Source organism: Dermacentor albipictus, chromosome 8, assembly GCF_038994185.2.
Source record: "Dermacentor albipictus isolate Rhodes 1998 colony chromosome 8, USDA_Dalb.pri_finalv2, whole genome shotgun sequence".
NCBI lineage: Eukaryota > Metazoa > Arthropoda > Arachnida > Ixodida > Ixodidae > Dermacentor > Dermacentor albipictus.
Window position 1 is genome coordinate 90906472 of NC_091828.1, and position 14311 is coordinate 90920782.

General features: G+C 45.8%; 2 protein-coding genes across 6 annotated transcripts in view; both read left to right on the top strand.

The window, feature by feature from the left end:
• LOC135911355 (cytochrome P450 3A24-like) overlaps positions 1-2028 on the top strand; it is a 42281-nt gene extending 40253 nt beyond the window's left edge. For 2 of the 4 annotated variants that reach the window (XM_065443595.2, XM_065443594.2), the window contains exon 14: positions 1715-2023. In XM_065443595.2, coding sequence (XP_065299667.2) covers positions 1715-1801 — 87 coding nt within the window. In that variant the 3' untranslated portion in view covers positions 1802-2023. Of the gene's footprint in view, positions 1-1714 lie in introns of all 4 variants that reach the window. The other 2 variants (XM_065443592.2, XM_065443593.2) reach the window with 2 other exon arrangements.
• Positions 2029-4982: 2954 nt separating this feature from the next.
• The window catches only part of LOC135911351 (cytochrome P450 3A41-like), a 43612-nt gene continuing 34283 nt past the window's right edge, over positions 4983-14311 (top strand). Inside the window, exons 1-2 of one of the 2 annotated variants that reach the window (XM_070523695.1) lie at positions 4983-5230; positions 10276-10372. In XM_070523695.1, the coding sequence (XP_070379796.1) occupies positions 5142-5230; positions 10276-10372 (186 nt within the window). In that variant the 5' untranslated portion in view covers positions 4983-5141. The remainder of the gene's footprint in view (positions 5231-10275; positions 10373-14311) is intronic. The other variant, XM_065443582.2, reaches the window with a different exon arrangement.

The window sequence follows — 14311 nt, forward strand, 5'->3', positions numbered from 1 at the left end:
CCAGCAGTAACGTTGGCCTAGTGGCCTGGAGCTTGACCGGGTCGGTAAGTGGAGAGGGCAGAGGGTGAAGCGTGGCGACGTAAAACTAAAAAACTACATTCTGGCAGAAACCACAATATTGAATCACCATAGTGTAGTGGCTGCACGTCTACCGATAACCTACACGTGCGCTACTGCGACACGCCCCTTTGATAAGAGCTTATATACCGCGGTGCCGAGCGTAGCCGGTGCACTTCTTCCCAGCTTATCACAGTCGGCGGCCCAGCTGTGCTGGTGCTCGCCAGTCACCTTGTCAATGGAATAAAGCAATTCCCTTTGCGTACTGTCCCTGCAACCGCCTGGTTCCTGCCTGCCTGGAAGAACACCACACACAGGGTCCCACCATAATGGCGCCGCCAAAACGCGTCGTGTGTGGGAACTGTGTGTCACAGCCGGACTCCTCTACCATGCCTCTCTCTGGACACGGTGCGCCATCTGGCGGTTGGCGCGCGAAGTCCTCCTCTTTTCTCGCGGGTTCTGAGGCTGCACCGGTGGCACACGCCTGTGCGTGCTAACCCTGAGAATCGATTCTTCGCTAAACCCAGAGATTCGTGGTGCAGTGCTACAGCGTCGGCCTGCTGTGCTTGAGAAAGCCGCGTGACGTGGTTGTTTTACACAGGAAGTGGTGTGGTGTACAGACGGACAGACAGACGGACAGGTAGTGGGGGAAGTAGGCTGAGGATTCTAATCGCATTATTAAGCTTTTTTAATTGCTTTCGTAAGTAAAGATCACTTAGTTGAACAAGCTGCTAGGGAACGAAAGGTGAAGGTTGTTCTGCAGCGAAGTGCACCCGTTGTCCAGGGCAGAGAACGAATCGTGCCGAAGTGCAACTCCATGCTCGGTCGCCGTGCCCGGGAATTGCGGGCTCAATTCTTCCACACGAAGCGCGCGCCAAAGAGAAGAGGGCAAGTTTTCGTGCTGAGGCACAAACACAAACACTTACACCTATAGTGCGCAGGCACGTTCTTACGTGTTCACTGCTCCAAACAGGGGGATGTTCGGCGTTTTGAAGCGTCCAACACGTGTTCGTTCTTTCACGAAGTTGGTGTCGATTTTCGTTGCGTGCCCCGTATGTTTGTCCAAGGATAGAGCCGTAACATCCCGGAAGACGAGCGAGGGGTATAATATCTAACCTTTCTGCTACTGTACTTTCAAATGACACAGCCTGTAGTGAGAAATACGTTTGCCCATGACGGGTGCAGTACGCAAGAACGTCAATTTCCCGTGCATTGGGGCCACGTTGAAGATCCCCTGGTGGTCGAAATTAATGCGGAGTCCCCCACTACGGCGAGCCTCATAATCATACCATGGTTTTGGCTTCGAAAACCTCAGAAATAAATTGAACAACTGCCCATTGAACACTCATTCTTAATGAAGAGGTACAGCGTTGATATCGTCAAAAATGGACTCGGTGAACTCGAGACCAGGAGAAATAAGCATGTGATACCAGTTGGGACAGCGCTAGCTGGGAATATTATAAGTAATTATCGCTGTAAACCAAAGGCGCTTGTTCGTTGGCATACTTGGTTGACGAGTCAACGACTATTGAATTTTTGTTCGTCGCACGTGACGCGTGCGGTGTGAAAGCACTGCTCATGCCCCATTTTTTTAGCACGGTAATACGCATTTTGTACCCTCGTTCACGAACTTGTTGATTTTCTCTTTCTTCATCAGGGTGAACTGAAACGGCACACGTACTCCATCATTGCATGTCCCGCGGATGGAGTCTGGATCCGTCTTGAAAAGCTCGTGCGTGGATAATAACAAGACAGATCGACGGCGCAACAATTTTTCAAACGAGTCCCGCCTACCAAGCATCATTTGCCGTCGCGCACGCAGAAGACAAAAGCAAAGCGAAGGGTTCGTAAGTGTTCATTGTGCATCGAGGAAGAAAAAAAAACGGCCCAGCATGGAGTGTCATTTCTGATAGAAAAGTTATCTGTCGATCATCGGCAAACTGCTCCGGCATTGCATGTCACATAATGCGTCACTGTTCAATAAATGTTTGTGCATACCATATGTGTTATTCAGTATTAATATGATATGCTTCATTGCTCAGCCATTGATATCTGCAACACTTCTGCCATCTTCCAATTCATGCCAACAACGTTGCAATAATTAATGGCATATTAAGCTAGACTAAAGAAATTTAGCTCGCTCGAGAAATGTCTTCAGGCAATGTGAAAGGCTTTTCTCTTTATTAAATTTTCCATTGCCCTCGGTGTAGGGTAGTAAGCCGGGCCCTCATGAGGTTGACCTCCTTCCCTTTCCTCGCTTTCCTTTTCCTTTCTCGGCGCAGAAACTCCCAAGCTAATGCCACCATTGAGAATATCACTTCAGATATAAGTTGTATCCCATCTGTTCCGGCGTGTATCTTCCATAGTGTGTCATTCCGGAATACATTTTAGGGCATACCACATGATAAATTACATAAAAACACGCTACGCTTCCATGTCCCGTCATTGACATGTACAAACCTCTTTTTTTTTATCTTACACTTCATGTGAGCAACCTGCACTAACGAGGTAAATACTGAACTACGCTTTAATGAAATTTTTCTTCTTCATTAGCTTGTTTTAGGGCAATACGAAATACGTTTCTTTCCAAACTTTCTCGATCCCTAGTCTGAGGTGGACTAGACGAGACGAGACTTGGTAGACTAGACTCTCTTCAGGTTGACCTTCAGGCCTTTTCTCTTCTCGCTTTTTTTCTTTCTCCGTTCCTCATGGCATGGTAACTATGAATCCAATGTCGCCATTATTTCAGTCATCGCGGCTCTGATGAATGTGATAGGTGGCGTCCTGGTTTTTGTCATTGCCACTCACTGTCTTCAGCCGTCGTTGCCTTACTGTCCGCTCAAAACTCGCACAGAACATCAAACGAGATCTGCTCGTCGTATGTGCTCAGAAAAAGAAACTCATCTACCCCAATGTGGCAGGAAGCTACAAAAAAATATTGTATTTTCTCGTAAAGAAAGCTACGCAGTCATGTTCCTATTGCGGGGATCGTCCTATTGTCTTAGACGTCATAGACGGGCGGACAGACGTACACTAACATTTATCGAAGATGGTAGAAGTAAAACAAAACAAGCAGTAAACACATGGCACAGAACGAAAGTCGCTAAAACAAACACATGTCTGCATTAAGTCCTGCGTGCCGTGTTCAGGAAAGGAGTGAAAACGACTCACAGGCTCAGTTCCGATTGTGACGACATCGGCGGTAGAACTGTCGTGACGATTCTAGTTGGAGGCGAGCCAAGGCACCATGACCCTCGCGGAAGGCAAGCCAAGGCACGAACTATCGTGGGAGGTGAGCCAAGACGTGTTGACGGCACTGGTCATCATTAATTTATAAATTCGTTATTTGAATCGGAAAGTACAAGCAATTTCCCCTGTGTTGACCTTGGTGTCCTTGTTTGTTGGCTTCTTATGATATATGTATATATATACATATAAATGTGTGTGTGTGTGTGCGTGTGTGTGTGTGTGTGTGTGTGTGTGTGTGTGTGTGTGTGTGTGTGTGTGTGTGTGTGTGTGTGTGTGTGTGTGTGTGTGTGTGTGTGTGTGTGTGTGTGTGTGTGTGTGTGTGTGTGTGTGTGTGTGTGTGTGTGATGGAGAAGAAAGCAAACCGAAGGCCCGAGTATTATTGGTACAATCACAATACCGTGGTAATCGAATAACGTGGTAACGCCGTTTGCTGGAGGCAACCTCAATGACGCATTTGTGTGGTGGTGTGTATTATACCACGCATCTCGGAGTGTCCGCATCAAGTTTATTCATACCGAAAGCAACGTACACATATGCAGTAGGAGGTCCAAGAGCACCAGGCTGTAGAGTGACCTGTGCGAGGCCACAAAGAAGTGTAGTGGCTGAAGTAAAACAGTATTATAGCACTAGTAAACGAAGTTGAATTGGAGCAGGAAAGCACGCGCAGATAAATATAAAGAATACCAAACGAACACTTTAAACAAGGAACTATATTTATAAGAGATTAACATAAACCTAATACATTAGACACCTAATAAACGTAATATGTTAGAAAACAATTCTTTTTTAAAAGTACCGAGTGTTCGAGATAGGTTGTTAGAGCGTTCAATATTACATAAAGCAGAGAAATGTGCGATATGTCGACTAATTTAGTCAGTATCGCCCCTTGTCGCGAAACAAAATAAAATATATTATAGGGTTTTACGTGCCAAAACCACTTTCTGATTATGAGATACGCCGTAGTGGAGGTCTCCGCAAACTTCGCCCAGCTTGGTTTCTTTAACGTGCACCTAAATACACGGCTTGTTTCGCCCCCATCGAAATGCGGCCGCCGGGGCCGGGATTCGATCCCGCGACCTCGTGCTCAGCAGCCCAACGCCATAGCCACTGAGCAACCACGGCTGGTGCGCGATACAATAGGTACACTGAACAAACGTGCAGCTCAGTAAAACTAAGTTCGGAGTGTTAAAATTACGACGTGCTCTGAACCCACCGTGGTTGCTCAGTGGCTATGGTGTTGGGCTGCTGAGCACGAGGTCGCGGGATCGAATCCCGGCCACGGCGGCCGCATTTCGATGGGGGCGAAATGCGAAAACACCCGTGTACTTAGATTTAGGCGCACGTTAAAGAACCCCAGGTGGTCGAAATTTCCGGAGTCCCCCACTACGGCGTGCCTCATAATCAGAAAGTGGTTTTGTCTCGTAAAACCCTATAATTAAACGACGTGCTCTGACTAGGATTCATATATCCTAAACTAGTTTTCTTCGTAAGTGCGCAACGCGGCCATAGTGCATTTTCAAGTGACGTTAAGCACGCGCCCAAATACCAAGCCGTTATCACGGCCGTCGCCTGCACGCGCCCCGCGAGCTATTTACAGCGTCTCTTATCAGCGCTTTTGTTATCGAAAAAAGAAAAGCGAACGCAGCCGACAAAACAGCGCCGGCATACGGGACGTTTTTCGACCAACCGGGTGCGCCCGGCGTGCCGACCTTTCTGCACAAGCAAGTTTCGCGTTCGTCCAGCCGGCGGCGGCGGCAAGTGCGTGAAAGAGCAGTGCCGAGCTTACAAGACCCCTTCGGCTCGAGCTGCCGAGCTCCGTTTCTGCCGGGCCGAAGATGGATGCAGCAAGCCCGGCTGCAGCCCTTGCGACGACGGCTGCTCTGGTGTTGACGGCCGTTGCCGTCGCCTTCGTGTTTCTACTCAGGTGAGAGAGTTATTTTCTTCGACGTCAAGCGGAGTGTTGTCTATAGCTTTGTCCTTTCGACAAGCGTCGCATATCGCCATGATAGTTATCGTGGCGTCGTGAACTTGCAACAGCGCGTCGCGAATGAAGCACGTGCAAAGAAAGAAAAAGCAAGGAGATGAAAGGCAGGGAGGTCAACCAGACGAGCATCTGGCGTGCACAAAGATAGAGATAGATAGAGAGAGAGGGAAAGAGAGAGAGAAAGCAGTGACGTAAGCCAGATGCAAGTTTCCGGTTTGCACAAAACGCGCTAACCACGACGCTAAACAGAGCGCATTTCTTTGTTGTAGGGACGAGGACAAAAGATTACGAGATCCGCGGAGGCGTGCCAGACTGCGATTCTTGCGTCCTTTAGCGAAGCGAGCGCCTTCTGTCGAGACGTGGCATTGCGCATGCGCGCCCTTCGATGCTCATGTGCCCACCCCAGCGTCCATTTTAGGACGATTATACATTAACCGAGGGGTGTATGTTCCGTTTGTTGTGACGTGCGACAATGCAGCACACATGCACGCACCGCCGGCACATAAGCACGCAGCTCTCCTGGCGTACTCGTCCGTAGTCATCGAGATTCCGACAGCAAGCTGCCAAGAAATTGACGTACCGGGGCAGGCACACGAGCATGGAATGGCGCGCAAGCGCATAGTCATTTCTCGACAGAAGGCACTTGCTTCCTTTGCAGTTTGGCTCAGACTCGCCGATGCCGTATTGCATTGTCCCCGCCTGTCCAGTGACGTGTGTGCCGCTTTGTAACGCACTTTCACAACTTTACGAGGAATTAGCGAATCCCTCGCCTTAACGCCCTGTTAACCGCGCCGCACCACTGCATCGATGTTTTGCACTGTGGCCCCCTCCCGACGGGTGTTTTGCGATTCAGCCTACCTTGCGCACGTGGTTCTGTATAAACTTCCACAACACATTATGTTCTAAATTGCTGCTTTTTGGATAAACACGACGTGATGAGACACGCCGCAGTAAGGGACACCGGATTAATTTTGACCCTTCCGGAGGGTTTATTCAAGCGCAACCCCGGGTGTGCACGGCGCACGACCACTCTTACACTCTCGCCTCCATCAGAATGCGGCCGACGTGGTTGGGAATCGAACCCGGGACCTGTGCTCAGCAGCGCGGCAAAGAGGCAGCTTCGCAACAGGTTAAAGTTATCTCCTGTGTGGCTCAAGCGGCACAATACCATTACGTTTCTCCGCAGGGCAGCAACGTACCAGTTGTCACGCATTCGCTGTACTGACACTGCCGTCGTCGCGTTGCTTCTGTTTTCCCACAAACTAATACTCGCCGCCGACGAGCGTGCTCGCCAATCTGGGAACACTTTGCATAAGCTGGAATGATGCTTGACAACCAGCTGCCTCCAAAATGTTTCGTGTAACATCGGTTTCCACTGCACGTGGAATCTGCATGATATATATATATATATATATATATATATATATATATATATATATATATATATATATATATATATATATATATATATATATATATATATATATATATATATATATATATATATATATATATATATATATATATATATATATATATATATATATATATAATGTCGTATCATAAGAAGCCTGCAAACAAAGGCACCAAAGATAACACAGGAGAAATTACGTGTAGTTACTAACGTAATTAAAGAAATAAAATATAGCAATGGAAACGGACAAAAAATACAACTTGTAGAAGGTGAGTGAAAAAACATGTATTTTCATTCACTTTCGTTGCCATTACTTTATCATTTAGTTAATTCACTTAGTAAGTATAAGTAATTTCTCCTTTGTTCTCCTTGGTGTTGTTGACTTCTGATAATATGGTTAATAAAAATCGGGCCTCTTGGTTAACCCCCTTTATTCTCGTCCATTGCATATATATATATGATTGCTAATAATTCCGAAACAAGTATTAAAGGTCCACTTTTGGAAACATTTCTTGTGAATTTCTAATACAGAGGCAACGTTGTCACCTTTGCAAATAACAGCTTCTAACAAAGGTGCCAATTACTTCGTCAAGGTTACGATATATCCCCTGCAGCAGAGGTCACTCACTTACTTAGGGCTCTCACACATATGCGTAAAAAAATTAGATACGAACACGCACACGAGGCCGCCATGCGCTCCAACATGAACACGCGCATACAGTTGCCAAAAAATACACTGATGGCACATTACACTCGCAGAGATTCACAAGTCAATTGTCGACTGTGCTTTATTTGTAGGGAACTTGAGACCTTTCGCTTGAATAATCATTTCTTTCTCGCTTGTTTCACTCAACAAATGTAACGCGACAGCAACATAATTCCCGCGGACCTTATCATTCCCTTTACATTGGTGCACATGAAACTGTGCGCCTACTTTATCGCACTAGCAAATGCAGACTTTCCAGCCACTCTCGCGTTATCAGCGTCGTACCGCTGTCAAGGGCAGCTCGCTACGGGTGACGAAAGAAAGTGCATTACTTGGTAGACACGTGTAAAACAGAACTAGTATGGCGGCATGTTGCAACCATTGCCGTTTCTGTGTGGGGTGGACAATTTCTGTCGAGAAAGAAATGTTTAAAAATAAGAGAGCTCACGTCACGTCAGGAAGTGTTAATGATGTAACTTAATGCTGCCGGTCGCTAATGCTATCTATCTATCTATCTATCTATCTATCTATCTATCTATCTATCTATCTATCTATCTATCTATCTATCTATCTATCTATCTATCTATCTGTCTGTCTGTCTGTCTGTCTGTCTGTCTGTCTGTCTGTCTATCTATCTATCTATCTATCTATCTATCTATCTATCTATCTATCTATCTATCTGTCTGTCTGTCTGTCTGTCTGTCTGTCTGTCTGTCTGTCTGTCTGTCTGTCTGTCTGTCTGTCTGTCTGTCTGTCTGTCTGTCTGTCTGTCTGTCTGTCTGTCTGTCTGTCTGTCTGTCTGTCTGTCTGTCTGTCTGTCTGTCTGTCTGTCTGTCTGTCTGTCTGTCTGTCTGTCTGTCTGTCTGTCTGTCTGTCTGTCTGTCTGTCTGTCTGTCTGTCTGTCTGTCTGTCTGTCTGTCTGTCTGTCTGTCTGTCTGTCTGTCTGTCTGTCTGTCTGTCTGTCTGTCTGTCTGTCTGTCTGTCTGTCTGTCTGTCTGTCTGTCTGTCTGTCTGTCTGTCTGTCTGTCTGTCTGTCTGTCTGTCTGTCTGTCTGTCTGTCTGTCTGTCTGTCTGTCTGTCTGTCTGTCTGTCTGTCTGTCTGTCTGTCTGTCTGTCTGTCTGTCTGTCTGTCTGTCTGTCTGTCTGTCTGTCTGTCTGTCTGTCTGTCTGTCTGTCTGTCTGTCTGTCTGTCTGTCTGTCTGTCTGTCTGTCTGTCTGTCTGTCTGTCTGTCTGTCTGTCTGTCTGTCTGTCTGTCTGTCTGTCTGTCTGTCTGTCTGTCTGTCTGTCTGTCTGTCTGTCTGTCTGTCTGTCTGTCTGTCTGTCTGTCTGTCTGTCTGTCTGTCTGTCTGTCTGTCTGTCTGTCTGTCTGTCTGTCTGTCTGTCTGTCTGTCTGTCTGTCTGTCTGTCTGTCTGTCTGTCTGTCTGTCTGTCTGTCTGTCTGTCTGTCTGTCTGTCTGTCTGTCTGTCTGTCTGTCTGTCTGTCTGTCTGTCTGTCTGTCTGTCTGTCTGTCTGTCTGTCTGTCTGTCTGTCTGTCTGTCTGTCTGTCTGTCTGTCTGTCTGTCTGTCTGTCTGTCTGTCTGTCTGTCTGTCTGTCTGTCTGTCTGTCTGTCTGTCTGTCTGTCTGTCTGTCTGTCTGTCTGTCTGTCTGTCTGTCTGTCTGTCTGTCTGAAATCTGTCTGAAATCTGTCTGTCTGTCTGAAATCTGTCTGAAATCTGTCTGTCTGTCTGAAATTTAAGTGACAACTTAACTAAAGTCTTCGATAATAGAACTCTTACATCAGTTAGAATGCTGTGCATTTTTTTCGATCACTAATTTTCCAAGAGCGGTCAGTAGGGAAACTCTTCAGGTAGTTGGTCCGCTTTACGCAGTACTTACCCTCGAACGCTAACTACCCACATTAGCTGCTGTTCCGTCGTCTGGAGTACTAGCTCCGCCACAAATACAAAGTGAGTGTTCCAACTCCGAAGGAGAATTGTCCGCGGTTTCTGTATTATGCCGTATGACTTTCCCACACAGCCGTTCTTTAAAAATATGTTTGTAAGCGAGCATATAGATTTTTTATAAACACCGGTTATGAAATTTTGTTAAGGAACGTCAACAAAATATTACGATCTTATGAAATAGCAGAGCGAAATGAAACCACGCCTCGCTGCTCTACTCGCGTGCATAAATAGTGCCTCATATATTACGTTTTAGGACAAAGTACACTCTGTAAATATTTCGCTACAACCTTCATAATGTATTAAATAACAGGCTGAAAAATGACACCGATCTCAGTTTTTGGGAGACTTTCCAGGTGCGCAATTCTTTTTATCTCTTGAGAATGCTTAGTGCGCCTCATAAATACTGTGAATTCGTGCTGATACAATTTAGTTTCTTCTTATCTAGGTCTGTTTTTTTTTAATAAAACAAGTAATACCAATTTCAGTTACTTGATTCCTGAATGCAAAAAAAAACCTTATTTCCTAATTTTCTTGCCTAGGTTTCTTAACAATGTACTCAGTTTGTATTGTTTAAGAGCAATCGTTTCTTTATTGTTTATTATATGAAGCCCGCCTCTTCAATGCATTAATAATTCAATAATTTCCTATTTTTTCCTTATAATTCAGTTTATTTGTCACATGCTACGTATACCCATGTCACCATGTACAAAGCTTTATCAAATCGATCCGCCTCTATAGATGTTCGCTGAGATAAGTAAACATTGAATGACTGGCTTAACTGTATTTATGAGCCAGTGTTGCTATTGTTTCATTTTTATTTTACACTGAAGGAAGGAACCTCACGAGCACAGAGTCCATAGTGCTACTCTGTCCACTGCTTTGCAATATCGCCTCAGTTTGTTGTTTTCTCAATTTTCAGATGGCGACAGAAAACTTTTGATTTCTTCCGAGGGACTGGCATCTCAGGTCCACCTCCGAGCATATTCTCGGGCCATTTCTACCAATTCTGGCAGGAGGTACGTTGCTTAAGGTTACTTACAGTGATAATGACGATCTTGATAAAAATTTCATCTGTCAGGTGCACAGCGCCCTTATTTTGTGACGTTTTCGTAGGAGTACTTCAGCTCCCCCTGAGTATATAACTCGTGTAAGTAAGGCCATGAAGTTTTCGAAAGGGCACGAAGAATATAGACGAATGTGCAGTGATTTAGCGATTCGTCAGGCCTTACACACATAAGAACTAGTATTCAGTACACTCTCCAAGGAGAGTCTACTGAAGCCATGACAAGGTTTGTACGAACACAACAAAACTTCTTCAATTACTTTTGTAAGTCGAAGAAATTGGTCTTCATGATAGTTTATTTCATGTGAAGGCAAAGTGAAAAGTAAAGTAATGCTATATGACACTAGTTAGCTTTATTTGATTTTATTTAGGCCTCTCTTGGAATGTCTATCTCGGTTCTGCTCTCTCGGTGCTTTCCTTACGGTGAATAAACCTACGCTGTTAATGGCTTCCATCGGTAAGCACATATAGTAAGAAAACATTGCGCGAATTATATGCACGATGACTCGACAATGCTGCCTCGGTGAGGTCTTCTTGTCCAGACCTCCAGCAAGCGAATCTATTCGCCTGTGACCCCCCTTACAAAAGTTACCACACTAATTTCATTCCGTTCTATTGAATTTATATTACATTATGTTGTCATTATGTTGAAATGCAATTGAAATGGAATTGATGGCTTTTGCAACAGACCTGCCAAAAGTAGCGCCCAGAACGCAAGCAGCGCGATTACGTTTGCCTTTTAACAGAGCGCAGTACTTCCTCTTCAAGATGGGAAGAAGCGCCCATAGCTCTTATTGCTACCAATTAAATCTGTCTTATTGATCTGCGTTATGCTGTAATATCAGAATAAAAGCAGCAATGGTCTGGTTGTGTTCCAGGCCTCATTTGATGCCTAAAGACGGGCCGGTCATTTCTGACGCTTAAATGTCACGCTTACATTGCTGACTCTTTCGCAGACGTTCTCGAATATAGGGAGGCATAGCGATAGCATTCCATTCTATAGTTTCATGTCTAATAGGCGTTTTTTCGCTTGCCAGTACAATAGCGGTACGTATAGTTATACGGAGAGAGATATTTCTGCTGTTGATATAGGTTTCTACATTTCACTATTGATGCGTAAGCCCCAAATTCACCCAGTGAGCGAGAAAGCCGGTGTCTGTGTTCTGTAGTAGAGAGAAAAAAATCGCCGCCCCTTCCAGTCCGTGAAGATGATCGAACAGTGAAGCTGTGTTAGTTGCACCGAGTGTTAGTTGCACCGAGTGTTAGTTGCACCCAGTGTTAGTTGCACCCAGTGTTAGTTGCACCCAGTGTTAGTTGCACCCAGTGTTAATTTGCACCGAGTGTTAGTTGCACCCTGTGTTAGTTGCATCCAGTGTTAGTTGCACCCAGTGTTAGTTGCACCCAGTGTTTGTTGAACCGAGTGTTTGTTGCGCCGAGTGTTAGTGTTGGTTGCACCGAGTGTTATTGTTGGTTGCACCGAGTGTTAGTGTTGGTTACACCGAGTGTATTCCCGGCGCTGCCGATGTGTTTCCATGTCCCGGTCGCGGACTTCGGGATTGGCCTCCGGGCGCTGCCGTTTTAAACTCGGCATCTCTGCCGCGCAGCTCGGGGTCGGCCTTGCGACGACTTGTCCGTTCACAAGCAAACTCTCCCCTATGCGCGCGGTAGGCAGCCTGTTCCTCAGGAGTACGCACTACCCGTGGCCTTCCCATAGTTCTAGATTGGATAGAATGTGCGGAACCACTAATACAAAGCTCCCTATGTTGAGCGCAAGACCCACCACTTGAGATGCGGATGCTGCAATCGTTTTGGTGAATAGTTTGATTGGTTGGATTGGCTAGACGATTGGCGTGACTGCCGGCACTTCTTGGGCCAGCAAGAAGTGCCGGCAGCCACGCGCTCCTAGCTTAGAGAAAATATTTCAACAAGAGAGGACACTCGGTGAAAACTGGCAACAGGAAATGCGTCACGATAATATCGACCGTTTGCTTCTCACGATATGTTATACATCTCAAGATGTATTATTGATAGTAACGCTTAGCAGGTACTTTTCTGTGATCTCATTTCATTCTTAAAGCACTTCGGGGCAGGTCAATTTATGCTAGTGCTGTAAATGCTGTCACCTGCAGCTTTTGTCTTAGTTTGTGATAATGAAGTGGTTGACACTTACTATAATGCAGGACTGTCACACGCATCCTTTCTCTGAATTTTATAGGTTTTCATTATCTTGTCTCGCGACCAGTACTGTGTTTGAGTTCTCGTAACGCTTGCATTACTAGCAGCTCTCTACGCATTATGGCAAGTTTTCGTAAAAGAAATTAATGAAAATATCTGTGATAGTGATTGTCCATTTTATGTAAACGTAGCTTGCTTTTGGAATCTGTGTTTCATGGGTGCAAGCTGTATATATCATTGGTACGTGTCAATAATACATCATCTCTGCAACACAGATTCTACAGAAGGCTAATGTTCACACCAACTGCTCGATTCAGCCAATTATCAATAAAAATGACCATCTCTCAGGCATCCCTTAATAGGTTCACCATATGGTTGCCTGACGGAGGCTTAGCAACGAAAAGATGAACGAACTTTTGCGTCCGTGGAACATCCCTATATCCATTATAGATCTTAGCTGGACACCCCTCGCACTGCCAATGGGCCTGGTAGCCCTGTGGATGTCCGCCGCACACCCTTAGGCGATCTGCGGGCGTCCTGCGGATGACCAAGATATCCAGAAGCGGAACTCCAGTGGACGTCGAGAGGAGTTCAAATGCCCATTGAGATTGCGCATCTCCCTGCGAAATTGCTATCTACCACGTTTATTGTGAACTCCTCTACAAAAAAAGACTGCTACCGCGAATATGTCCGTACAGCAGAGGAATACGGACGACTCCAAATGCTAATTTGTTGTTTACAAGTGCCGCGTAGTGGTGCCACCGCGAAGCAAGGGAAGGTACACTTAGGAAGGTACACTTAGCAAGGTACACTTAGGAAGCGCCTTCGTGCGAGAGAGTCTCGATACCACCGCAGTTGTGGTACAGCGGCCCCGGCCCTACTTTCAACCGACGGGGTGAGCTACTCTTAACTGACGACTGAATACATTGCCGAGGCTATCAAGGGCTATACGGAAGTCGATGAACGTAGCCGCGCTGACGAGCCTGCAGACTAGCCAAGCATTTTTTGATGAAGCAAGCACTCGGGGCTGCGCAGATGTGACTTGTGTCACTTCCTGCTTTTTGCCGCTGTGCATTCTACGGACCTCGTTGCTGTAGCGTCATCTGCAATCGCGCATTCTACCAAACTAAATGTGCAGAAAAAATTTTACCGACTCATTTCCCGAGTATGTCTCGAATTCATGCTAAATTAAGATTTTCTTCTACCCAGAATGCTAAGCCTTCACTTTAGCGAAGCGGTATGGTCTGCTACATTTAGGCCGGGCTAACCTGTAGTACGAAATTTCGGAGATCCCAAGCGCTTTGTTATAAAGGCGTTTCACTATGCAGTTATTTTTCTTCCACGTGGTGCCTGCCGGTAACACGTAAGATGCGCCCTATGCTCCAATCCTGCGGCTAAATTTTTTATTATAAGTGCGAAGGTGTTCCCACTGCAGTGCAGAAATGTACAAATGGAGGAATTTACGTAGCACTAGACGTTTGAAGGGACACTAAAAGAAATAATTAAGACGGTCTATATCAGTAGCTTACTCGTCTACCACCATTTTCCGTGTGCCAACATATCTCTTTGTAGAGAGCTGCCGCTGTTAGGATTGGGGGGACTCAATCCCATCGCTCGTAACCCGTTGTCAAGATTGGAGTCGGGCATGAATTAGAAGGTAGCTGGCCCATGCCGTCGTCCAACTTATTCACGCTGTGGATGTTGTTGAAGGGAACGA